The sequence below is a fragment of the Ammospiza caudacuta genome, chromosome 2 (genome assembly GCF_027887145.1).
Source record: "Ammospiza caudacuta isolate bAmmCau1 chromosome 2, bAmmCau1.pri, whole genome shotgun sequence".
NCBI classification, from domain to species: Eukaryota; Metazoa; Chordata; class Aves; order Passeriformes; family Passerellidae; genus Ammospiza; species Ammospiza caudacuta.
Window position 1 is genome coordinate 44,616,888 of NC_080594.1, and position 25,733 is coordinate 44,642,620.

Below are 25,733 nucleotides of genomic sequence, written 5' to 3' on the forward strand. Positions count from 1 at the left end.
ACAGTAACTTCAGTGAATGTGTGTTTTTGACAGACCTGGAATCATCACACTACAAGCTTTTTCAGAATCCAACCGAAAACTTTGGCTTGAAGCTATGGATGGAAAGGAACCAGTAAGGATATTTTTTCATTTTCATTTTACAATTTCCTAGATCACATATTACAGAAAGAAGCTAGTATACATTTCAGATACTCTGTCACAATACCAATAGAGTTGTTTTGTTTGTGAAACACTAATGCAAGTACATAGTGAGGATAATACAAAGTAGAAAAGTAGATCTATTAGTTTAAGACTACATTTATATATATAATTATTTTATGTTAGGGTATTTAAATTAATACTATTTTAAGTAATACAATAGCATATTGTCTAATAGGATTCATGGTTCAGATAACATATGTGAAATGGTTGTTATTACAGTGGTAAACAACATCCATCTTTTGGACATTTTCCTAGAGTAAACAATTGGTACCATCTCAGAAGGCATTGCAGAGAGGAGAAACACATGTTGAAAGCTACTGAGAGACTTGTCTGCGTTTTCTTCCCACTATTTGTATGCTCTTAAAGTAGTCACTGATGAGGCTAATGTCAGACCTGTATCTGATAGGAAAAGTGTGGCTGATCCGTTTTATGAACTTGATGAGTGTTTTTACATGCTTCTTGTTAGCCTGAACCAGTACAGAAATTATAATCAAAAGTTGGTTTGAAATCTAACTCATCTGGTCTCAGTAAATCTGATTTCCAATGCATTAGTTGCATTATGGTAGCACAGAGCTGTTAACCCAGCTTTGTGCTGGAGCAGTAAATGTCAAGAGATCATGAATGGCAAGCTTGGGATTTTCCTAGCAGTAATCTAGTACATAGCATGTTGCAACTCCTCACAAACCTGGCAATAAAGGATTTAAAGCACAAATATCAAATATTGTTCTATTGCATTGTTGTTGTTTGATTGGGGTTTTTTTTGGTTTGTTTTTTTTTTTTTTTTACAGATCTACACGCTGCCAGCTATTATTAGCAAAAAGGAAGAAAGTAAGCTTTTTTGAGTTGCCATATCTTGCTAGATTTCTGTAATGTTACAGTTTCTTGATATGTGTGGGAGAAAGATTATTTTTTATTTTAGTTCTATTGCTGTGGAATAACTTTGTTGGTTATCTAAACTTTCCCTGGCACAAGTGGAGGCCATTTCCTCTTGTCCTATTGCTTGTTACTTAAGAGAAGAGGCTGACCCCACCTGGCTGCACGCTCCTGTCAGGCAGCTGCAGAGAGTGCTGAGGGCCCCCTGAGCCTCCTTTTCTCCAGGCTGAACACCCCCAGCTCCCTCAGCTGCCCCTCACAGCACTTGTGCTCCAGACCCTTCCCCAGCTCCGCTGCCCTTCCCTGGACACGCTCCAGCCCCTCAATGTCTCTCTGGCACTGAGGGGCCCAGAACTGAGCGCAGGATTGGAGCTGTGGCCTCAGCAGTGCTGGGTACAGGGGGACGGTCCCTGCCCTGCTCCTGCTGGCCACACCTGGCTGAGCCAGGCCAGGATGCCATCGGCCCTCTGGGCCACCTGGGCACACTCTGGATCATGTTCAGCTGCTGTTTGCCAGCACCCCCAGGTCCTTGTCTTTTAGACATCTTTCCAGCCACAACTGCCTGTGACTCAACTGCAGGACCCAGCACTTGGCCTTGTTAGACCTCATACAACTCGCCTTGGTCCATCACATCTTTTTAGTTTGAGGTGTATATGCACCTATTAGACATACACTGAGTAACAAAATTAGTGTATTTAAAGGTGCTATGAGATTTGTAATTGTATTAACCCTGTATTAACCCTGTATAACCCATAATTGTATTAACCCTGTATTAACACATTGGTTATTATCGTATATTAACACAGATATATCAAACTAATCCAAATAATTTATCTCAGAGAAAGAAATTTGTAAAATTTGGACATACATCTTCATTGGAGATATATTTGAGACTCAGAAAATCTGAAATTTAAGCCACTATCTGTTCTTTTTTTTTTATGATGGTGTTTATTTTAATGGTGACAGATATGCTGTTTTAAGATCATTATTTAGGTAGTTAGAGCAGTGGGTATTGAAGATGCAACATTAATAAGAAGTACATTCACTTGAAATAAGATGACTAATTAAACTCAGTAACAAGGATTGTTCTCCTACATTACCATTTTATGAGTGATTATGTGCATATGCAAGGAAGAAAGAACATTGTTGTATTAAAAACAATGAATATATTCTGTTCATAATGTAGATCCTGGACTCTTAAAAGCATTTTGCTCAGCAGCTTTCAACTGTATCTTTAGAGAGGCTACTGATTGCTGAGAAAGACAGTAGAATATTGAGCTTGTAATGGTACAGAATGACTACAAAGATGGGTTGTGAATGCTATGGATGTATCTACAAAGAACCTATTGCAGAACCAGTCTTTCATTGTAATGGATAACTGTGTATTAGCCCTCCTTGATTAGTGCAGGAGTGTAGCTAAACAGAATATTTTGTGTATTGATATTGGAGAGTAATTACCCTTTTTTTTTATAGTGTTCTTAAATGAAGCGGGTTTCAACTTCGTGAGGAAATGTATTCATGCTGTAGAAACAAGAGGTGTGTATTAAACCACAAATAAGGTGTTGGATTGTTGTGACTTTCTAAAATCTGGCTTTTTTAATTCTACATGTTTTACATCTGTGCTTTGAAGTGTATCCATTATTTAGTTTGGACTTTTCATATCTGGGTGCTTTGCACTCCAAATTGTTGTCTTCAGTTCCAACAACAGTTCTTAACATATCTGAGACTTTTAAACTTTTTTCTGTAGCTTCTTGTTGATTAGACAGCTTAATACACAACTGCACATTGTGTGCACTGACTTGACTTTTCTTTTGATACAACTGTAGGGAGTCTCAGCTCCCAACTTTGATTTCAGGTGTGAAATCAGAAGACCTAAAAGTGACATTGACATTCTTTGCTGGTACATCTGGTTTTTTGTAGGGTACAACACCTATAATTTTATTCAATAATGTTGTACATTGTTTAGTTTCTTTTTTTTTTTTTTTATGTTCGGCAGCATTTAATATTTAGCAACACTCTTTTTTGTTAGTGGGAATGTAAAAAATGGAAGTCATAATCACTTTACCAATGAGGTGGTATCTAACAACTCACAGTAAGTTTTAAATGGACAGTTATGGCTGTATCATCACCTATAAAATGAGATAGCCTTTTCTTGAGCTGTCAGTGTGCAGATCTCTTCTAATACAAATGTGATCTCTCTGTGCAACTTTAAGCTCAACTTGAATTCAGTTTCTCAGCCAGCAATGTTATCATTGTTGAGTCACTGCTGACTCAGAGCTTGCACTATTTTCTGGCATAGGGAGGGTGAAAGAGGGTTTCCAAACAAAACACCTAGGTTATCTAAGATCAGATTTAGGAATGTTGTTTCCAAAGGAAAAGGAGGCAATTTTTAAATGTTAAGGCTTGAAGTGGGGAGAATGGAAGACACTTAAACTCTACTGATTTTAAAAGGCAGTTAAAAATAATAAAATAATCATGACTGAGATAATCAAGTAAGTCTTAAGCTGTGGATATTAAGAAAAAGTTGTTTACAGAAAGATTGATAAAGTGTTGAAATGGTCTGCCTGGGGAGATGGTGGAGTTACCATCCCTGGATGTGTTTAAGAGAAGATTGGATGTGGCACTCAGTGCCATGGTTTAGTTGAGGTTTTAGGGCAGGGGTTGGACTCAATGATCTTTAAGGTGTCTTCCAGCCTAGAGATTCTATGTTCTAAATACTTTGTTCTGAATATCACTCTTTAACATTGTTTGTTATTATTAACTGTGCTATTAAAAAAAGTCCTGGCAATTTTAACTGGCGACATAAATTCTCAATTTGTATGTTAGAATAGTATACAGTATTTTTTTTTCATATAAATGTCAATCACATCTTATTTGAAAGGGATGGTGGTCTAAGCAAATACATCTGCATAGTAATTCCACTGACATATATACAATATGAACTTGTTCATGTGCAATGTGTTTTTAGACTGCTTTTGGATCTTATTTTTCACTTTTCCTAGCCATCACCTTGTTGTTTGTTAATACAGGTCATTGCTATGCAGAAAGGTTCTGTTAATGTAAAATTATGCTTAGTGTATATTATGGTGTGGACTCAGTGGAATGAATTTGTTAATATCCCACAAGAGGTTGCAGTAGGGTAAAGCAGTACTTAAGAATGTAATGGTACAGTTTTCCATTAATACATTTAGATGTTTTGAAAACTACACCAAGAATGCATCAACATCTATTGAAATCACCATATTTTCATTATTTTAATTTTTTCATCTACTTGTTTTCCCAATGTAGGTATTACAATCCTTGGGCTGTACAGAATAGGTGGTGTAAATTCCAAGGTGCAAAAGCTGATGAATACCGTATTTTGTAAGTATCTGAAGTGAACTTTTGTCATTGTGCAGTGTGTGTGTGCTGTGATCCTTTTTGCTTCAACTGCTGTGCTCAGAAGAGTGTGTCACAATATTCACAATTTTGTATGTGCACTGGCTGCCACTGAATTGAGTTTGCACTCTTAAAATGAGTAATTCATCTGCAGTTCCTTGTGTGTATTAGTATTCACTTCTGCATGTTGCACATGAGCAAATTACTAATAAAAATGCTTTTCTTCTTCTGGCTTTAAAGTTCTATTTATTGATATATATTTGGCTTGTTCCACAAGTTCTCCAAAGCTTATTTCCATAACGCATCATGGCTCCCCTTAATAGACACTTGTTCCAGTCTTTCACTTTTCTTGCTTATTTATCTCTCTGATGCTTGTGTTTGCATGTTTAAGACAACTGAATTCGTAATTCTCTGTGGACTTGGGCTTACTTAACTCTTTGAAATAGTGCATAGCTAGTGTTCATGGTTACTAACTATGAGCACTGAATTTATTTTTATTTATAATTTGGCAGAGATGAAAAGATTTAAATTGATCAGATTGGTGGTTAGTCTAGCTAATAAATAATTAGTTGAGCTAAATGGCTGATCTAGTAGCTTCTGTTTTGCTACCTTTCTAGTTAATGTGTAAGTGAAACTGTAACAAAATCCTAATTCAAATTCCTACAGCCCCTAAATCACCTCCTGATATGGATATTGATATGGAAATTTGGGACAATAAAACAATAACAAGTGGACTAAAAAACTACCTCAGGTAAGTATGATGCCACACAGTTTCAGTATTCCTTTTCTGGCCCATTAATCCCTGGCTTGTTATTATTTCTTGGATACATTTCTTGTATCCATTGCCATGGTAATAAATGAGTATTTTATTATCTTGCTTAATATTCCTATGATTGTGTATAATAATACACACCTTCAACCTTTTTAAGATATCCTGCCTCATATAGCCCTAAATTCAATTGCATGTTTTTATTAAAATTTTTTTATCTTTACCACAAAGCAGAGCACCATTGTGCTCAGTCTTTTCTTTGTGAATCCCTTAAACTGTGTACCATAAAATTTCATGACATGATGGTTGAATGAAAATCCCAGCAAAAGCATAGTTTTTTTATCTTATGTTCTTAATATCTTCACAAATAAAATACTCCTCCTGTCATTTTTGCTGATAAGAGACAGAATATGGTGGGTGTACTATGCCTTCTACAAATCTCCATTTCCTATACAAGTCACCTAACAAAGGGCCGCATCAGAAATCCCTATTAACCTGGAAAAACATGCCTAGGATTTGTAGCAGAATGGTCATGTACATTTCATTGAAAAGACTGGCTTTGGTTGAAGAAAATTATAACACATCTTCAGAAGCCCAAGTAATTGTTGCTACTGTATTTGTGAACTTTGGACACGAGTGAGCAAGCAGTAGTTGTGTGTGTCTGTAAGGGAACTCACTGTCTGCCTTTCAAATGATGACTCTTTTAAGATCTCTCACATCAGAATTTCAGTCCCAAATTTCATCATATTTTTGCCTTTTCTTGGGCAAAAGGTTGCTTCTGCAGCCTGTTACACCTTGTCTGCAGCTGTATTTATTCCTGTCCTACAATATGGAAGACAGGAAACATTGAGGCTTTGTGATGAAGTAGCATTTTCCTTATTGACTTGCATGGTGACACCAGATTCAATTCAAATTGATTTTCAGACAGTGTACATGACTGAGTGTTATACTGCTTGTAATCCGTCATCACTGAATTGGATTTCCTAGGACCAGTAGAGCATCGTGCAGATGTTGAGGGCTATCATAATCACACTCATAAAACTTAGATTAAGAGTCTGTTTTAAATTTTAAATTTAAAATTTGGTTTTTTTCACAACCAGGTGTCTTTCAGAACCACTGATGACTTTCAAGCTGCACAAGGATTTTATTGTTGCTGTTAGTAAGTAAAAAGTAAAATGATAAATATGCTTTCATGAAAGTAGAATTGTTTCTAACCCCTAATCTCCTCAGTCACTATCTTTACTTTTCTTCTTGCTCTAATATTCAGTGATCCAGCCCTCAAAACAGAGAAGTCACACTTGATGAAGCTGTTCAGTGGTTTGTTCTGATCTCTTTAGTGGTTCTGTGTGACTGCCTTCTGCATGAAGTTTTGAACCCTCATTTAGATGTTTGTTGTTTGTTTTATATCGGATGATAATTCTTTTGTAACATTCATCCCTCTCGTCTAGGGACCTCTATTTTCCTAGCTTGCCTTGAGAAATTAGAAAGAGCAAAAGTGAACTCTTTTTCACAAATAGAGTAATTGGATACAGAGATAGCAGAGATATTTTTTCTAATTACTAGAGTTTAGAATTTGAAGATATTTCTCCATTTACTCTTGTCTTTATAAGAATAAAAGACAAAAAATAATTTTAGCTATTTTAATCTGTATTTCTTAGATTAAATCTTAGGCTTCACTGAAATGGCGCATCAAGTCAATATTGCCATTAATTTGTTGGTTCCAGTACTGATAGTGATTGCTTTAGGCGAGTTCCTTGAAATACAGATTTCACAGTGTAATAAATATAATAAAATTTTCCTCAGCATTTGAAAGCTAATTTTGTTTGGCTCCTCTTAATGCATGTTTGTGTTAGCATGCAGACACTGATGCCATTTGTAGTCACTTCTTAGCACATGTTCAGATTTATCAAAATTTTGTTTTCTGTTTAATAGAGTCAGATGATCAGAACTACAGAGTTGAGGCAGTGCATGCACTTGTGCATAAATTACCAGAGAAGAACAGAGAGATGCTGGACATCCTTATTAAGCACTTGGTCAAGTAATTATTTTTTATTTTTCTCTTTGGTAATATTGTAAAATGTTATCATTTCTGCTTTAAATTTGTCAGTGTTGCTTAATCTGTTATCTGTGTTGAAACAATGACACTCAAAATTACATTTGATTTCTAAAATGCTGTTCTCAACTTAACTGGAATAATACTCTCTGTAAAAACAGAATAAAAATGCTAAGTGTTACTAGGCTGGCAAACTATGTTTATAAAATAAACCTAGTCAATGTTTTCATTCATGCTTTTACTACAGGACTTGTAACCAATTAAATAGAAGAAACATCTAACAGTTGCAGAGATTGATGGAAAACTGGTTTGAATCTGTCTCAAAGTCCCAGAGTGTTTTAGAAATGAGATAGATTAGAAAGGAGATAGAAGGAGATAGATGATATGATAATTTCTGTTCTTGATGTTTGATCTTATTTTTCTCTCTAGCGAGTCTGAAGTGTAGTATCACTTGAAAGCACTAATTTGAAGTATTTTCATTTATATTTTTGATATCTACATAGATGTCTAACTTTTGAATCTCCAGTAATATTCCCTTCATTTTTAATTATCAGATAGAAAACATTTTGCATTTCTTTAAATTCGTGACCTTTTGTTTTCACAGAATTACACTTGGCATGTACTGTGAGATAAAAAAAGACGAGTATTTATTCTCTTAAGTTTCTGTACATCTTTGGTTTAGTTTTGCTGGTATTTGCTCAGTACTTTTGGATATGTATTATCCTTTCTGATTTAGGATGCTGTATCAGTACATTTATGAGTCATCTGGGAATGTAGATAGTGAAACAGTAGTTGTTCAGATAAGGCTCACATGACTCAGACATTTAGAAGACATGAGAAGAGTCCATGTTGTGTTCATTCAATTCACTACAACCCAGATGTTTTGCTTTTTTGATCACAGCTTGAGCTACAGGCTGCAGTAAGCTACAGGCTGTCTGCAGTGGAACCTAATGCAGTTTTGCTTCCTGCTATAGAAACGAGAACTTTGAACATTTCTTTGACAGGAAATCATTTAGCCCTAAAAAAATTGTTTTAGCCCATTATGTCATTGGCCCCTGGAGAGCTAGCATTATAGCAAGCTGCTGTAAATGCATTCATTGCAAAACCTGATTATGCAGACCTTGCCTCTTGTTATACTTGGGCTGACATAGAGAGCCAGATGGAAAAAAGTTTCATAAGTTTCTTTACTCACAGAATTGTTTAATTATAAAAAATACAATATCTACTCCCTCAGAACTCTCAAAAATGTGAAAGTATTTAATGAAGGATTAACAATTTTGTAAAAGCTGCTAGTCTGGAAGCTTCAAAATTAGAGGAATATATAAGCATAGGAACAAACTTATTTGTCAGTGCAATTACTGTTTGGCAAGGATTACTTTCTTCTTTTCATTGCTTTTCTGTTTATTCTTAGTGTGATCTCAGATGCAATTCCAAAGAAAAGTACACCTGTAGTATTCCCTTATTTAATTGTTCCCTTTAACTTTCACTTTTCTCATCTTTGTTGAGATTCTCATTTCATAGAGATGTAATCTTAATTTTACACTGAATGCCTTCAGTACTTTCTTTCCAACATAAAATTCACCCCTTCTAATTTCCATATAATTTGCCAACTTGTTTATGCTAGCAATTCTAATGAGACTGAATTTAAAATTAGTCTCTTGAGTGTATTAGTTGTCTTCCTCCCTCATCTTTTTCCTACCACTGTGTGGAAATTTTTCAAAGAATAGGTAAAGGGCAGGTTAGGTGTCTAATTTTATGGAAATGGGAAAACTTGGGGAAAAAAATCCAACCTCCTGTTTTCATCATTCTTTTGTTGAAAATCCAATTTCAAAGTGCATAATTACTTCCCTATATTTCTTTTAGCTGTTCAGTTCCTTTATAAATGCTTTTGCAGCAAAGTTAAAATACTGTAGCTCTGGGTTATAAAATAAGGATAATGTTATTTTTTTCTTGGTTTAAGTCTTTGCATCTTTGCCTAGCTTGACTTTTGTGTTACCATGCAAATTTAAATAGGATCAGATGTGGGATGTAGATCATACTAGAAACAAACAAACAAAACTGGCAAAAAAGCACCTAAGCATCCTAAAAGCACCCCAGAGAGACATGATACTGCATGGATACATAGTCAGTAGCTAGGCAAACATTGCAAGTTTGGGGTTACTTTCACATGGGTAGCTCATTTTTTGGTTTTTAAACCTATCTAGTCAAAATATGTCTAATGTAAAGAATGAATCATTCTTTGGTATGATTTAACAGCATAATGCTTTTCTGTGGTAGTTGGGAGTCTGCATTCTGGCAGTATCACAGATTTGCTGGTGATATATCAAATGAAGAGATTCTGAGGAGAAAGCAATGGCATTTCCATGAATGCCCTACAGCTACCTGAAATGCATGATTACCTCAGCTTGTGTCTGTGCTGTAGCTCAGCACCAGTAGGAGTAGGTCAGGGGAAAGTGGCTATCAAAATGATCCATTTACAGCCCTGGCTTCTTTCTCTTTTGCAAGAAATTGAGCCTTTGAAATGCATTGTAGAAAGACCTTTCCTGCTGCAGTGTTATTGAATTTGCCATTTCTTTTATTAACCAAGCTCCCAAATTTGTAACCAAGGAAACCCAAACACCAGACAAACACTACCTTCTCTCTTATGTTATAAGATTGTAGTGTTTGTGTAACAGACCTCTACAATTACTGTGCAGCACACAGCAGAGTAACATTGCAAAGGGAGGGTTTTTTAAAGTTTTTTTATAGCATATCTAGAGCTGAATTATTCAACATTCCAGTTTCATTGAAATACTAGTGGACTTCCCAGAAGACCCTTAGTCATCTAAGATAAATATAAGATCTGTTTCAGAGAAAGTTAGATTAAGCTAAAAATGTGCTTTAACAGTGTAATCATTTTCATTATATGGCTACCAAATAACAATCTCTGCCAGTGTGTTTTTCTGAGGTAACATTTTGGAAAGTTTTGTGATAACTTATTGAAGCAATATAAGAAATATGTAAGAAGATAGGCATTTGTTTTCCTGCAGTTTATAATCATGCTGCCTCCTATGCAAAACCCTTTCACATATTTCTCCTACTTTTTGATGTAAATGGGTTGCTAAAAATTTCCTGCCCCAAATTGAAGGGAATGTTTTATACATTTTACTATTTCTTTATTTTAAAAGTAGAAAGAGTTATTTTAATTGTGTAGGAAATGGCTAAAAATGCTCAGCTACCATAGTAGCAGATGGCAGTGAGAGGAATGAGGAAAATGGGACCCAGTGCCTCATTAAAAAGTTCCATTTGGTAACAGATTCAGTAAGATTAGACATTAAAGTGATTTTAAAATCCTGACTTGACATAATATTCCTCAGAAATGAGGCAATAGGGCAGCTGTGACTGAGGAATCACTGGCAGTTTTTTCAAAGGACCTATGATGATACAGATTTTAATTGGCAAATCTTAGTAGTGAGTAGACAAATGGGGCATTGAATATTACTGATTGAGATTTAACTATCTGATAAATTATTGGGAAAACTAAGCCTTTAAATTTTACATTTAAAGAACAAAAAACTGAAAAGGTAAAGTATGTGATAACAGAATATATAGAAGTTAAAGGTTAATATATTTTAAAGCCAGATGTCATTATGATCATCTAATGTTATTTATCACACAGAAACAATAATTTCACTTAATCTATTGATCCCATGTTTTCATCAAATTGATAAAGAGATCCTATTGCAAATTAAGTGTTTTCAGTAACTAAGCTTCATTCCTTTGCATGAACACTAAGGTATATGATAGATCTCTGTTACCACACAGCACCAGTTGAAAGTATGTGAGGACCTGTATAATCATTGGAGAGAGATAGTGCTTGCCCTAAGACTTCTAAACTCTAGGTGTTCTGAATCTCTCTGTGTAGAACTCCAAATACAGTTGCCTCTCCCTGTCAGGTGTATCAGGAACTGAAATACTACTCTAGGAGGACAGACTCATTATCCATAAAATTATTGCATGATAGGAACCTTAATGGAAACATAGTAGTTGTACTACATTGTATTTTGATTCTAGCGTAAGTGGTTGTTTTAAAAATGTATTTTAAAGAGAGACATCAAGTTGGGATCTTGTAAAAATAGTAGTGTTAGCAAGTTTTTGCCTGTTAAAATTGTAGTTTAGCACACTAATTAAATCACATATTGTTTGTGTTCATTTAAAGGGTATCATTGCACAGTCAACAAAATCTAATGACTGTATCCAACCTTGGTGTCATCTTTGGACCAACTCTGATGAGAGCACAAGAAGAAACCGTGGCTGCTATGATGAACATTAAGTTTCAGAATATCGTCGTTGAAATTCTGATAGAGCATTATGAAAAGGTAGAAAGAAATCATCTGTTTTGTTATGAAGTGGAACTAAGTTCTCATTTTCATTACCATCATTAAGTCTTTAAGAATGGAGTCCAAAATGTGTAGAAGGTCATTAATAGAAATAATAGCTTCTTCCCTCTCCATGCTATGAATCTGTATTCCTAGCAAGTCTTTCATGGCTGTGCAAGGTACAGATCCAAGGCATAATTTTCCATGCTTTGAAGGTATTGCTCTGAATCTTCAGTTGCTTTCTGAAGATTGCTTCCTGAGTCTAGGAAACAGAAGGTCATAACTTTGCTCCTGGCTGTTCCAGCTATTTCTTGCTACCATTGTATGAAGGTTCATTCTGGGTGAATGCAGGGATTCCTCTCTGAGTGCATCAGGTCAGGGTGTTTCTGGCCATTGCTGTCCTTAGGGGACATGTCAGCTGCATAGTGGTGATTAGTCCATTAGTCCAACTAGCAGGGTTGAGAAGGACTTGAGCAGGAAATCTTACACACTTGCTTTCAGTCACCACCATTGCTGGTATCAGCTTCACTGAAAGCTCCTCAGATTTTTTGTTTTACTTTTAAACTATTGGATTTCAGAATTCAGCCGAACATTCAAGACCTCCTTTACTTAGTACTCAAAAGGAATTTTATTCTAGGGATCTTAGTTGAGCTATGTCATCTCCTCTGCTGACTGACAAAACAAAGTGAAAAAAATTTGAATTTCTTTCATTGCATACTAATCAGCTAAGGGGCAGTTCCCAGTCAGTACCAGGATCCCCTGCACTGGTTGATCAGTAGGTGCTGACAGTACAGCTTGGTATCATATTTCATAGGGACTCCTCAGAATGGCTATGAACCTGATAGACTTCTTGGCTCTGATTGCAAAACATACATATTGCATTTTTCCAATACTGAATTTCTTCTCCAGAAAATCAGAGCTCATTCAGCCCAAAAGACTATGACTGCACAACCAAAGCCACTCCTGCTCTATCTCACTGTCTACAGAAATGTTTTTATATTGATGTGCTACTCACTAGTGCTTACTACAGTTTTACTGTACTCTGAGAGCATGTCAAGATGTCCATCCAAGTATTTCCTACTATAGAAGTATATTTGCTTTCTTCCGCTTCTATGAATGGCACAAAGGTGTCTTTTCATGGTTTGCTTCGTCTTCTTTTGGGAATGCCCTAAAGCTAGAGGGCCCAGAAATCTTTTCAGAGATGCCTTCTGGCATAGCATGGTAAAAAATTGAGTTTTTTCTGCAGCAATGAAGCACAAAATTGACCAGTGGCAGCACTGGTATGTAAGAGATAGGAAGCAGGAGATGCCTTAAACGTAAAGTTGTTCCTCATTAAACTTGACTTGTTTGGTCAAATAAAACTTTCTGAAATCCAAATTTGGTTGTAATATGTTACACGTGTGATGTATAAAAACATTCTCTGGAACACAGAGCAAAAAAAAAAAAATCAACTTTGTCATAATATTTTAAAAATATGGTACTTCTTGGAGAAGAGTCATTAGTAGGCACCTATTTTGTTTTACAATTTCAACTGTTAAGCCCTTCTTAACAAGAGATAGAAAATAAATATATTTCAACAAATTAATACAAAAAAATATTAAGTACAGCTCAGTATTGTGGTTCTTGAGTTGTAAAATGGGATCAAAGCAAAGCTTATATTCTGTGCCTTTACTCTTTTGTAATGTGTGAAATTATGTTAGTGTTAATTTCAAGCATAGTGGGGAGGAAAACAAATGGATTAATAATGAAAGTGTAAGTATTTCTCTGTTGTTTAATGTAATTTTTTCTCTTTTTCTAATCACGCAGATATTTCACACTGCACCAGACCCCAATATTCCTCTTCCCCAGCCTCAGTCCCGATCAAGTTCAAGAAGAACAAGAGCAATTTGTCTCTCCACAGGCTCACGTAAACCCAAAGGAAGGTACACACCATGTCTAGCAGATCCTGACAGTAAGTTTGTCATTCCATACTGGTTATCTTGCTTTTTATGTCATCTTTTAACTTTGCCTGAATAATATCCTATAGATGCTGTATTCCAATGATCATCAGCTTTTTAACCTCTGTGAGTCACAGCAGCACTCTTGACTGGCTGCATTCCTCACTTCTGAGTGAGGAAAGATGTTTGGTTATAGGCAAGTCTTGTGTTGCATACTGTGTTCAATTTAAACATTATATCCTCCTATAACAAATGTAATTCAGTAAAGGGTAGGAGATCAAAACCATCACTTGGCTTTTTTCACATGCATGAAACTGTGGTCATTCCTTCAAAGTCAGCCCTGCCTCAGCTGCCAAAACCACTGAAACTGTCTTAGGTTTTCTGGAATGGAAACCAACTCTAATATTCCTGGGAGAAGCAGTATACTCATCATATGGCTTACTGTTTAACAGCAGGGAGTTTTATCTATAATCAACTCCTTGTTTAGAATGTTTACTTAATTTTTTATAGATGTAATTAAAAATTTTTACTTCATTCATTCTCATCCATTTGGGTCACCACTTTTTTACTTACTGGCTGGACTTCTAAGGAGTATTGAAACTTTTTAAAAACTTAAGTCGTTAACAATTGCACTACTGCAACAGACTTCCTAAAGAATTTCTGTGTCCCTTGGATCCTCAAAAAGATTTAGATGAGACTGGATCAGTAAGTTAATCCACAGCTAAAGTGCATCTGTTCTTGAGCATCTGTAGTAATTCTGAAGTCTATAATGTTAAGAAATCTATCCTCAGTATATTCTTGCACTGCTGCTGCACTTTCCATAGGCCTGTGTTACTTGTTTCCAGCCAGGCAGAGTTTAAATACTAAAGAACAATAGCTCCCTGCACATGGATTGCCAGTGTGAATGACATGGGGTCCCAAGTAAGAAGTTAGAAAGGAAAAGTCAGTTGCACTCACCAGAGGATAAACTGGGCAAGTTTCAGGTGTGTTTCACTGTGTGGCTGCAATGAATGAATATCAGTATAAAACCAGGATATTTCTATGCAAGTATTTCACAGAGTGCATACAAGCTTCTTCAGGCTATGCCAGGAAAGATTCAGGTTGGACATCAGGAAGAATTTCCTCACTGAAAGGCTTGTCAAGCATTGAAACCGACTAACTGGGAAGGTGTGGAGTCTCCACCCCTCAAAATATTCAAGAAATGACATGACATTTAGTACCATGCTTCAGTTGATGTTAGGGTGTTCAGAGAAAGGTTGGATTCAATGATCTTGGGGGTCTTTTGCAACCCAAATGATTGTATGACTTCTGTGATGCTACGTTTGGTGGCAGTTTGATTGCCACTAGTTCTGATCCAACAGCTCTCCGTTTGTGTTTTGCTTATTAGCTGAAACTCAGCACTTGTGTAAACAAGTTCCAATTAGTATCTCACTTGTGCCCTGAAACACTGAGGTAGAAGCAGAAGTACTCTTCTTACCAAATATCTCTAGGTGTGGCAGGTACAGGAGAGCCAAGGCTTCTGGCAATAACATTTTCATAGTGCAAGATGGTTTTAAGTTTTCATTTAAATGAAGCATGGACACAATTATATTGCAGGAAATAAAGGAAATCTGTATGGAGTGAGAAAAGAGCTGCAGGTTTCATATGGTAGGGCATGATAAAAAATAACAGAAAATGCATCTGACAAGAAATACATTAGCCAATCTTGTGACTTTCAAGGGACTAATGCTCTGTAAATGGGCAAAATGAGTATTCAAGTTGTAAATAAAAAAAAAAGAGTTGTATTCTTTGTGCAGGAAACCACAAATTAATGAATTTGATGACAAGGTACAAAAGAGCTAAAAGTGGCATGAAAGAAATGTACATGATTAGAAAATGCAGATTATGTTTTTCTCTCTCTCTCCCTTCCCTGCCTCCTCCCTAGGTGACTCGTACAGCAGTAGCCCCGACAGCACTCCCATGGGCAGCATCGAATCTCTGTCTTCTCACTCCTCTGAGCAGAACAGCACCACCAAGTGCACGCCCTCACAGCCAAGGGAGAAATCGGGAGGGATTCCATGGATTGCCTCTCCCTCTTCTTCTAATGGCCAGAAAAGTTCAGGCCTGTGGACTACAAGTCCAGAGTCCTCGTCGAAGGAGGATGCAACCAAAACAGATGTGGAATCAGACTGCCAAAGTGTAGCTTCTGTCACTGGACCAGAAAATGCCTCTCCACCAACAGACCTGACCAAAAAGAGTTCCTACAGTCTGTCTGGGCTGAAAAGGTCTTCAGCATCTTCCCTTAGATCAATTCCATCAGCTGAAGGTAATTTCCAAGGTCTTTTATCACATCAGTGTTGTCTTATGCGTCAGAAAACAAGAGCTGGATCTGAAAGCTAATGATACTCATAAGTCTTGTTTGTTTGCTTGTTTTTAATTTTTGTGGTATGTTGTTTCAGTTTTCAAACTGCTTCTGACGTATTTCCATTGCTTATAACCTGCACAGTTCACACAGGTTAAAAAATGTTTTCAAATTTAGATCACTTTCTATCCTCCTACGATTCATCTATAATTTGATACAGAATAATACTATAGATTATAAATATCAATATTAGAGGTATTGTGCTTATATTTTAGGATCTCTGTATTATGACAGTAAAGCATTATTAAGCATTGGTTGGTCTTTGGCATAAGGAGAGAAGCAGATGCTGTTTTCATCTTGCAGAACATCCATGGAAACAAGGCAGCAATGCACTGATAAGTCCCCTGGAAGAACACATGTGGACATGGCTTATATTCATTAAAAGGACTTCTTTTGTGTGCTATACAGTGTATAAACATACAGATTTCCTTTATCCTTTATCAAGTTACAGTGGCAATTGTTTAAGGCAAATCATTGGCATTTACTCTGAAGTATACTTTTTAAATTGCATGAAGCTTTTGTGGATATCAAAATGTTAATTCATACAAACTATTGTGGTCTGATTTCACACTGCGTTGATGAGTTGACTTCCTGAGAACCATTTCCCTGTGAATTTTTTTCGATTTTATGCAAAGTACTACTTTATGAATGCTTTTATTGTCACTTTTTAGTGATTGTACTATCTAGCCATGTAATTGCTATGTAATTTTTTAGCCTTCTCAATTTTAGTGTCATTTCCTCATTCTTTCTGTTGAGTCTATTCTCCTGCCTTTTTGTCTGAAAGATGGTTTCTTCTTGCTCTTAATAAGTAGTTTCTCTGCCTGTTTTAACTCCTAAAAAAAAGAAAAAAAAAACAGCACAACCTTTGCTTGGCACAGTTATACATGTTTTGTAACAACTTCAAATCAGCTTTAATATTCCCTATAATTTGATGTTTTCTTTAGGTAACAAAAGCTGCAGTGGATCTATACAGAGCTTATCTTCAACAGATACCAAAGATACACTAAAGGCTCCACCAAACCCTGACTTGCCTCCCAAAATGTGCAGGAGATTAAGATTAGATACTGCATCCAGTAACGGCTATCAAAGACCAGGATCTGTGTAAGTCATTAAGGCCCTTTAGAGATTTGTGTTGGTTCAGTACTGACTATTATAAAGTGATTCCAGAAACGTTCATAAGTAATTGAAAAAGTATGCATGAATACTTGATTTTAATATTTCTGCATTTGTTAATTGTTTATTTAATTTTGTTAAAATTGTAAACAAAGGAGATGGCACAAAGTCTGTTTAAGTCAGTTGAAAGACTACCATTGACTTTATTAGGCTGGAGACAAGGTAGAAATGTTTCCTAGGAAAATGATTAGTATTACTATCTCTGGTTCTTCTGGAATTTAATATTTCAGAAAATAGCAAAAATGCTATTTACTGTCTGTGATGTTATCTCAGAAAAATCATCAGATTTTATTTGTCAAAGTCCAAAATTGGAGGAAGGAAAAAGAAAACAAAACAAACCTTCAGCTCTGAAGTGTCTTCATTTGCTGCATGACAAATAGTTGATTTTTAGCAGCTGGGGTTTGGTTTGGTTTTGTTTTACTTCTTCAGTGCTGAAAGGAAGATAGTTCTAAGTGATAGAGATTGTGATTTAGCCTATTGAGATTTGGGTTAATAATGTTTCTCAGTGCTTTCAGAACATTGAAAAGTAAGAAGATCTCTCCTGATCTGACTTTGACCCAGAATATCTCTGTCCCAATGAACAAGTATTTCCAGATCTGCAGAGCATCAAGAAGTTTTTCAAATACTGCAGGATATCATTCAGCCTCTCCACTTTGTATCTGGAAGGGATCACCGTAGTCATTTCACAGACTCCTGTGTCTTGCTTAAACAGAGAATTCTGCACAGCTCAGAGTTCCAGCATGATAGTGATAGACTTTCAGTAAAAGCATTTCCAATATATCTATTGGCCATCCATGAATACAGTTTTAAGCACAAGAGGTTGAGGTTTCCATTGGTAGCTCAGCATGGCACTGGAGCATGTGGAAGTCTGTTGCTCCAGTTAGGTTACCCCCTTAAAAAGTCTGGTAAATAGGGATGTAAATGAATAATTAAAAAAAATAAAATTCAAATGTGTCCGTGTCTTTAGATGATTAGAAGTGAAACTAGTGTGGGCAGTGTAAAGCAAGGCTTTGCATTTATTTTCAGAGTGGCTGCAAGAGCGCAGTTGTTCGAAAGTGCTGGTTCACTTAAACAAGTTTCTTCAGGACGGTAAGTGCTACAAACTGTTTGACATCCTGTAAAATCCTTTCTGTTTTGCTGGCCTCAGGGATTGAAGAGAAGTGTTGGAGCTTTGTTCTGTGTCTTTTAGACAGCATCATGTGGCATGTGAATTTTTTTGGTTTACTAAGCTCATCCTTTCTTCAAGTGAAGGCTAAATTTCACAGAGAATAGCAGCCAGTCTGGTTATTCTCTCACCTGGGGAAATAGTGAGAGACTCAGGTCAGCTGTCTGCTTAAGGACACAGATACAAGAAAAAAATCACCAGTATTTAAATTAAGATGAGCGTGCTGTCTTCTCTCCATCCAGCTGTTTGTATGGAATGGCTTCAGCAGAGTAGCAAACCTGCTGGGTTATGGTAATTTGCTCATATAGGCAGGTCTGGAATAACATCTGCTTTAGAAAGTTCAAGATTAACTTGATCAGGATTTCTGTCTTTACCATCACACCTTCCATGCCTTGTTGTCTGTCTGAAGAAACTGTTGACCTTTCCTCTTGGTAGTGTGCAGCAGAAAGTACTGGCATTTTCTTCACAATTGTTTGCATTTACTTCATTAATTTGATTCATTTTTATATTAAATTAATTTAGAATTTTCTAGTGTTTCTCTAGGAAGCAGAATCTTCTGTACATTACTTCTTTCCTTATAATTAATAGACAAAGCAGATAAGTAAATAGATGTATGAAAACATCTATCTGTCTTCTCACTATCCCAACTTTTAAAATTCTTTGAGACAGAACAGAGATTTAGAGCAGATCACTGCTTTACTCACTGATAAACCCATAACTTACCAGAACTGTCAAGCAATGAAAAAAAAATGTCAATCCATGAATCCAGAAGTAGTAGCCTGAAGTAGCACAGAGGTAAAGGAAGATTTCAACATGCTGAAATGTTTGGCCATGGAATGTGTCTGTCCTTTCTGGCAGATCTAGCAGGAGAGGGAATGGAAAAGCTCTCCTGCAAAGGCCTACTGATTTTGTGAGAGAAGCAGCTCTGAGGACTCAAGGCTCTTGTTTTGTGTAGTACCATGAACTGTAAGATGAACAAAAATGAGGATGGCAGGGGACAGAAGGGGTGTGAAAAGATCAGGGCAATAATTTCAGGAAAAAAATATAGAAGAAGGGTCTGGAATGTTCTTAAGCCAGTGCCCTAAGTTGAAAGCAATGACTGCTTCACCAGTCCTTTCTCATTTCATCTTCAACACTGTTCCTTTTCTTATTTTGTATTACTTCCTTCTTTCAGACTCTCCTCTGTTGTTCTTTCAGAGCCTGTGCCATCTGTATATAAAAATCATCTAAGAAGCAAAAATCTGACAAAGGAAAAAGTAACAGTTTGGTAATGGATGTTGAGAGGGGATAACAAAGCTGAAAACACTGAAAGGCTGAATAGCTCCTCTCCTTCAGCCTTCATGAGAAGGCAGAAGAGCAACAGGAGCAAGGAAAATGGAAAATGGGAGGTTAGCAGGCAGAATGAGGTAGAAATCAGTAATAGCTTAGCTGTTCTTATAGTGCTGCTTAAGTCTGAGTGTGATTTTTCAATTCAGAGCCAGCTATTATTTAGCTGCATTTTATGAACATGAAGGCTGATTTAAAACTGTAGATTAGACTTTGTTGTTTTGGAGGTGTTTTTGGCTCTGAAGTAGAAATGTAGAAATCATGGTAATTACAACTTGATCATGCAGTAGAAATGCCTCCTGTGTTCATAACTCTGCTAACTAATGAATGTATGCAGGACCAAGTGTAAGGCAGAGAAACTATTTTTAAGCTGCCTGGTTTGATACCAGAAATACTCAAGTCAAGATAGTGTTGGACTTTCTGCATGGGTAATTAACCCTGCTAAGATAGATTTCAAGCTAGTGCTTACCTAGGCATTATAGAATGTAAGTAACTTCCTCCCTGCTTGAGGCACCTGTTGTCTGCTGTGGTCTTTTGCACAGATGGCAGATCAAAAATACCTGTATGGTTTTGCAGTCTCACATTATTTTCTGCATTGCAGCAGGTAACGCTGCACTTGAGTTTTACTGCCACAATGGTCTGGTCCTACTTAGTTTCTTCTCATATTCAGTGTTTGCAACCCTGCTTTCTGACTTTGTATGATGCAACAGGTCTCTAATGAGTTGTATGTCATCTTTTTTAATGCATTATTTGACCTGTTTTCTCTCCTTGTATACATGAGTATATGCTCCTGTAACACTAAGGGGCTTTTCTGGTCAGAAAGACAAGAGACCACAGTATGTGTGTTAGGATTGAACAGGGAAGACCAAAATTTGATGCCCTGTCCAGCCTGTGCTCTCTTTTTCCAATTACAGAGTTACTTTGAGTTCTGTCTTCCGATTTCCTGATTTGAAGTTTATTATTCATCAGTCTCCCTTACTGTGGTATTAAGCTACTGTGTACAGTGACACCAGTCTCTGTCACTAATCTAGCATGCACTTGAAAAGGGTGAGGGAGCTTTTTTCCTATTTTCACAAATGCTGCAGTTAGATAAGTCAGTCAGGCCTGAGGTCTCTTTATTTCAGGTTCTGTACAGAAATGCACCAACACATAATCCCTGACTCTTTCTTGACTTTGATTTAGACGTAAAAAATGTTAAAGTTAAATCTCCTGAAGTGAGAAACTGCATTAGAAGAAGAATTTTCATTAGAAAAATGGGAAGGAGTAGGTGACAGCAAAAGGCTCATCCTTTCAGGGTCTCTAGGTGCCAGGCTCAGACTTCACTAGGAGCAGACTGATGTTTTGAAGCGCTCTAGACCCATGGTCCCTTCCCAACTATATGATTAAATATTCTTTTCCAGTCATTCTTCTTTTTTTATTTGCATGCTATATTTTGCATCCCAAACCACCAGCAATGTCTTGCTCAGACCAGACCAGTATGTTTTACTCAGGCTTGGTTTTGAGTCTTCCATCTCCAGGGCTCTATAAACCTTTCTTCTTCCAGTAGGATAATATTAACTGGTGAGTCATCTGAGAGAGATTCATATGTTTTTCCTCATTCATTCCTCTTCTGGCTTTGCTTGCTAGTCATTAGGGCAGGAGCATACTTTTAAAGCTTGTTTATCTTTCAAAACAGTTATTATTTCTATTATTATTACTAGAGCCTCAGGTGTTGTTGACTGTGTGTAGTCAAGCAAAAGAATTTATGATCTGATGTGACTGCTAGTATATTTATCATTATGGGCTCAAAACAACCATAATAGGAAGTAAGGAAATGGAAATGGAAAATGCATTTTTCTCATCTGGAATCTACCCAATAAGGTCATGGAAAGAAGGGATTTCTAGGAAATGTGGATAACATTTCCTGAAGATACTGGTTTTTTTCCTCTGCCCTAAACAACATGACTCACACTCCTCTCAGGTTATTAGCATCATCTTAAAAGAACTGTAATAGATGATGATGATGTTATCACGTGCTTTTTAACAGCCTTGTTTCTAGGGAGAACAGCATTAACACCATCAGTAACAATGTCCATTTTTGTAATCACAAACAAAATGCCCAAGAACCTGCAAGCTCATTTCATGAGCAGTGCCTCCAGATGGATAGGGTTGAAGTGAGTAATAACAAATATGAGAACCTAAATAATCAAATCAAGTGTGGAAGCAATAACCAGGTGCTTGAAAATTGCTCTAGAATTATGAGTAAATATTCTTAAATCTGTCTCTCATTATACCATCACAGATGATTTGTACATAACTTTGGAGTGTAATTGCACTGCCTCAGGAGCAGGGTAGTGTGAAGAATCCTATCATTCATTAGCTTTTGAGAAACTGACTTCTTTGTTTCTTTATCTGTGTAAATGTCAAGTGCTGAGAACCTTTATCTTTCTATAGGAGATGATTTTAGAGGTCTTTTCCTACCTTAGAAATTCTGTGATGGTATAATTCTAAGACCGAGTCTTTCTTAACTTTTTCTAAGGGCAATAAAAACAACATGTCATATTTCAAGAATGACTTAAGAAATTCTGCCTCACATTTAAATATTGCCTTAAATGTCTTTTGTCACAGTATTACTCAGGTGTCCCATTATTAACATGGGGACCTGGCTTGATAGTAAAATTATTCAGATTTGAAATAATCCCTGTGATTTAGTAAATTCATTACTTACTACTTTGTGTTCATTACAACTACAGCAATCTTTAACAGTTATTCTGCTGTTTCAGATATGTAAAATCCATGATTATGCCACACAGGTGTGTTGGGTTTGCATAACAAGGAGTCATGCACGGGTCAACCCATTGCAACAGGCTGTTTTGTCATAGTGTTACTGATTTGGGTCTGCATAATTAGAACATCTGCAGTGCTCTCCGTAGGCTTTGAGGAAAAAGAAAATTAAATCATTTCAGTTAATGTTTCAGACCTTCGGTGATGTTATCTAAGCTCCCTCTGTATATACCTTATTATGTGTAAACTTGTACAGATTAAATAGAGTAATGAATCAAGACATCTATCTTGTCAAGTGTAGGTGGAAAACTCTTCACAACAGGAGGCACCAAGGAGTTCTTTCGGGAAAACTCTACTCAGAGCAGTCTACACCAGCCAGAGAGCAAGCTGACATTTAAGCAAAGTGAGCAAACAGGGATCCAGTGCTCATCTTGTTGTAGTTAGCTGATGGGATGTAACCAGGATGACAGTACTAAAAATCAGAAATGTTTCCCTGAAAATATACTGCCCCTTGGATATCATACAATTCAAAATTCCTGGCCTCCTCTGAAAATCTCATCCTGAGAATGTAACCCTTGAGGAGCTATTAGTTATCTTAAGATGAAAGCAAAAGATGCCATTTAGTCCAGTCATAAGTCAGAGAACCAACTGCAAGACTTTTTATTCAGAGGGACATATCATCTCTGGAAAGCTCTCTCATAAAAATTTCAGAATATGTCCATCCACTCTCGTACCCTTTTAAAGGTTCAAATCAATGATGATAATGCTATGATGTGGCACTGTTAATTAATCTATCGTGCACCTCTTTTATCTCACTATTTTGGAAGAAAGACGTGATAGATTACATGCGACTTGCATACACAAACTCTCAAGAAAAGTATGCAAAAAATTTTAAACTTTACCATGGGTCACATACTAGGTCACTGAGATAAATCCTGGCTAGAAGGAAACCTCAGTTGGCAATTCCCCAATCTATCACACAAAGGTGAAATAATCAACAAGTTCATCTTCACTTAATGTAGTGTGGGTTTAAAGAAATACAGAAAAATTGGTAGCTCATGTAAAATTGTTCTGAGTGTGTAAGTTGAAGTCACGGTATTAGGTGAAGTGCAGGAATCTAAAGAGGACTAATTTCAATCTTCATGTTCAAACCTTCATTTTGTACTTTGCAGAATCATAGTGCCAGACCCCAAGAGCTGACTTTTCCTGTCCTCCTTCTCTGGCACAGAATCATTACTCCTTTTTGTCTCATGTTTACTTTCTAAGTATTATTTTCCTCTCTAGACCTATTAACAATAGTTTCTCACAGGTCAACTTTTTAGACCTTTGATGACTTGATGATCACTTTTGAATTTGTCTCCAGGCAATCCATCGCTTGCTTTAAAAAGTGTGCTCATTTCAGTACTTATTTGAATGAACAACTTCATTTTAAAAGTTCCAAATTATATTGCTTTTTAAATATCTAAGTGGGATGGAGTGCTCTTTTCTGCAATAACATGCTTGTTAACTCCAGTAAGCTTGAAGTTATTATCTACTGTAATTCTACTCCTCTGAATTGCTGTGTAACCAGTCATTTTCATATAGCATTTGTACATCTGCTTATTCCTACATTTCCCAGGTTTTAATTTCCTTTATACCTTTTTCCTTGATATCTCATTTATTGCAAACCTGTGTTTTTTTCTTTCAGACAAGCAAAAGCCATGTATTCCTGTAAGGCTGAGCATAGTCATGAGCTGTCTTTCCCACAGGGGGCAATATTTTCCAATGGTAAGATTTGTTCTACATTGTCTTACACATTAAAAAGAACCTATAAAAAACTGAACTGTATTACTAAATGGGGGCGTAATTCCTGTTTTAGGTCTCAGGTTTTGCCCTGATTTTTCAATTGCTCTTGAATAAATACCATCTAAATAAATATATGTGGCATGTATGGGATTTTTAACAGTGTTAAAAGTTGTGTATGTTTTTTTGCAGTGTATCCATCAGTGGAACCAGGCTGGTTAAAGGCAACTTATGAAGGCAAAACAGGACTAGTTCCTGAGAATTATGTTGTCTTCCTCTAGTAATCTTTAGTGGACAGCAATATCTTCATGGTATCCATGGTAACAAATAATAAGCACTATGATTTTTATCTGACACAGATATGGGATCAGCCCCTTAGCTTGAGTGGTAGATTTCCTTCAGATGCTGCAGCTGCAGGTTACAGAGCTCCCTGCCAACGGAACAGAATGTGATGAAACAGTTAACAGTTTCTGTGCTGAGGATGGTACTCTGTTTAAATAACTTCCATTGTTTGAAAAGGGTTGTTCTGTTCTTCCTTTATGGGTAAGGAACTCTAGAGCAAAAAAATTAAAAAAAAAAAAATTGCTACTTAGCAGCAGACTTTCAGGTCCGAGGATGTTGCTCACAGAAATGTGAAATTTAGAGGCAGTGCACTCTATGACATTTCTTGTAATCTATGGTTTTTAATATGGAAAATCGTGGGCTTTTTCATAATGTAAGTACTACTTCTATTGTGATCTGAATTCTCCCTTAGAAAACTTAATTCTAAAATTGATCCTAATCATTTCACATAAGAAATTGCTTTACTGTAAATCAGAAGTTGGGACTTCTGTTAGTCATTGAGTTACAATATGGTATAGAATTTATACAGCTGATAATATCAGTTTATACACTGCCTGCACAGTGAATGCTCATTCAAAATGTGATAAGTTTTATGAATGTTTCATTCAAATACTTAGTAGATTTCTTTCCTGCTTTCTGTATCAGCATAGATAATATTAACAACTTTTATTTCAATGATAACCATCATCTGGAAGACATTCCCTCTGTGTCCCAGAACATCTGTAGAAAACAAGGAGATGCTGAATCTGGACTGATTGGGAGTCATGTGAAGTGAGCAGTGAAAAACAGCCGTATGTTTTGAAACCTGAGATAAATTGTAACTCGTTCTTTTTTCATTGCAAATAAGACAAATGACCTGTGAACTAGCCAATTTTATAAGCTATGAATGCTAAAAGCTCCGTGTAGCAATAAAACTACTTAGTGTTATTTCTCCTGACTTCTGCTAAAATATCTGACAAAGATTCTCTCCACAGAATAAAAAATCCTTACTTTTCAAAGATGTTGAAAAGACCTATTGATTGCTCCTGGTAGGACTGAAAACCAAAAAAAAAAAGCAAATAAAACCAAGTCAAAGAAACCCCCAGAAACACTAAGTGGCTTTCTCAGTCTGAGCAGTTTTCTTGTACACCTTGAGGGAAAACATGCACTGCTTGCTTGGCTACTTACCATTCCTGATTGAAAACCATGACATTTAACCTCCATCTCAGTATT

The 25,733-nt window shown here is 36.4% G+C and overlaps 1 protein-coding gene across 2 annotated transcripts in view; it reads left to right on the top strand.

Moving 5' to 3' along the window:
- ARHGAP42 (Rho GTPase activating protein 42) overlaps nt 1-25,519 on the top strand; it is a 139,909-nt gene extending 114,390 nt beyond the window's left edge. Inside the window, exons 11-25 of one of the 2 annotated variants that reach the window (XM_058824990.1) lie at nt 34-112; nt 990-1,029; nt 2,548-2,610; nt 4,363-4,437; nt 5,119-5,203; nt 6,322-6,380; nt 7,154-7,259; nt 11,473-11,632; nt 13,439-13,583; nt 15,494-15,874; nt 16,915-17,071; nt 18,170-18,232; nt 24,085-24,164; nt 24,372-24,499; nt 25,217-25,519. In XM_058824990.1, coding sequence (XP_058680973.1) covers nt 34-112; nt 990-1,029; nt 2,548-2,610; nt 4,363-4,437; nt 5,119-5,203; nt 6,322-6,380; nt 7,154-7,259; nt 11,473-11,632; nt 13,439-13,583; nt 15,494-15,874; nt 16,915-17,071; nt 18,170-18,232; nt 24,085-24,164; nt 24,372-24,460 — 1,582 coding nt within the window. In that variant the 3' untranslated portion in view covers nt 24,461-24,499; nt 25,217-25,519. Of the gene's footprint in view, nt 1-33; nt 113-989; nt 1,030-2,547; nt 2,611-4,362; nt 4,438-5,118; nt 5,204-6,321; nt 6,381-7,153; nt 7,260-11,472; nt 11,633-13,438; nt 13,584-15,493; nt 15,875-16,914; nt 17,072-18,169; nt 18,233-24,084; nt 24,165-24,371 lie in introns of both variants that reach the window. The other variant, XM_058824989.1, reaches the window with a different exon arrangement.
- The last annotated feature ends 214 nt before the right edge of the window (nt 25,520-25,733 follow it).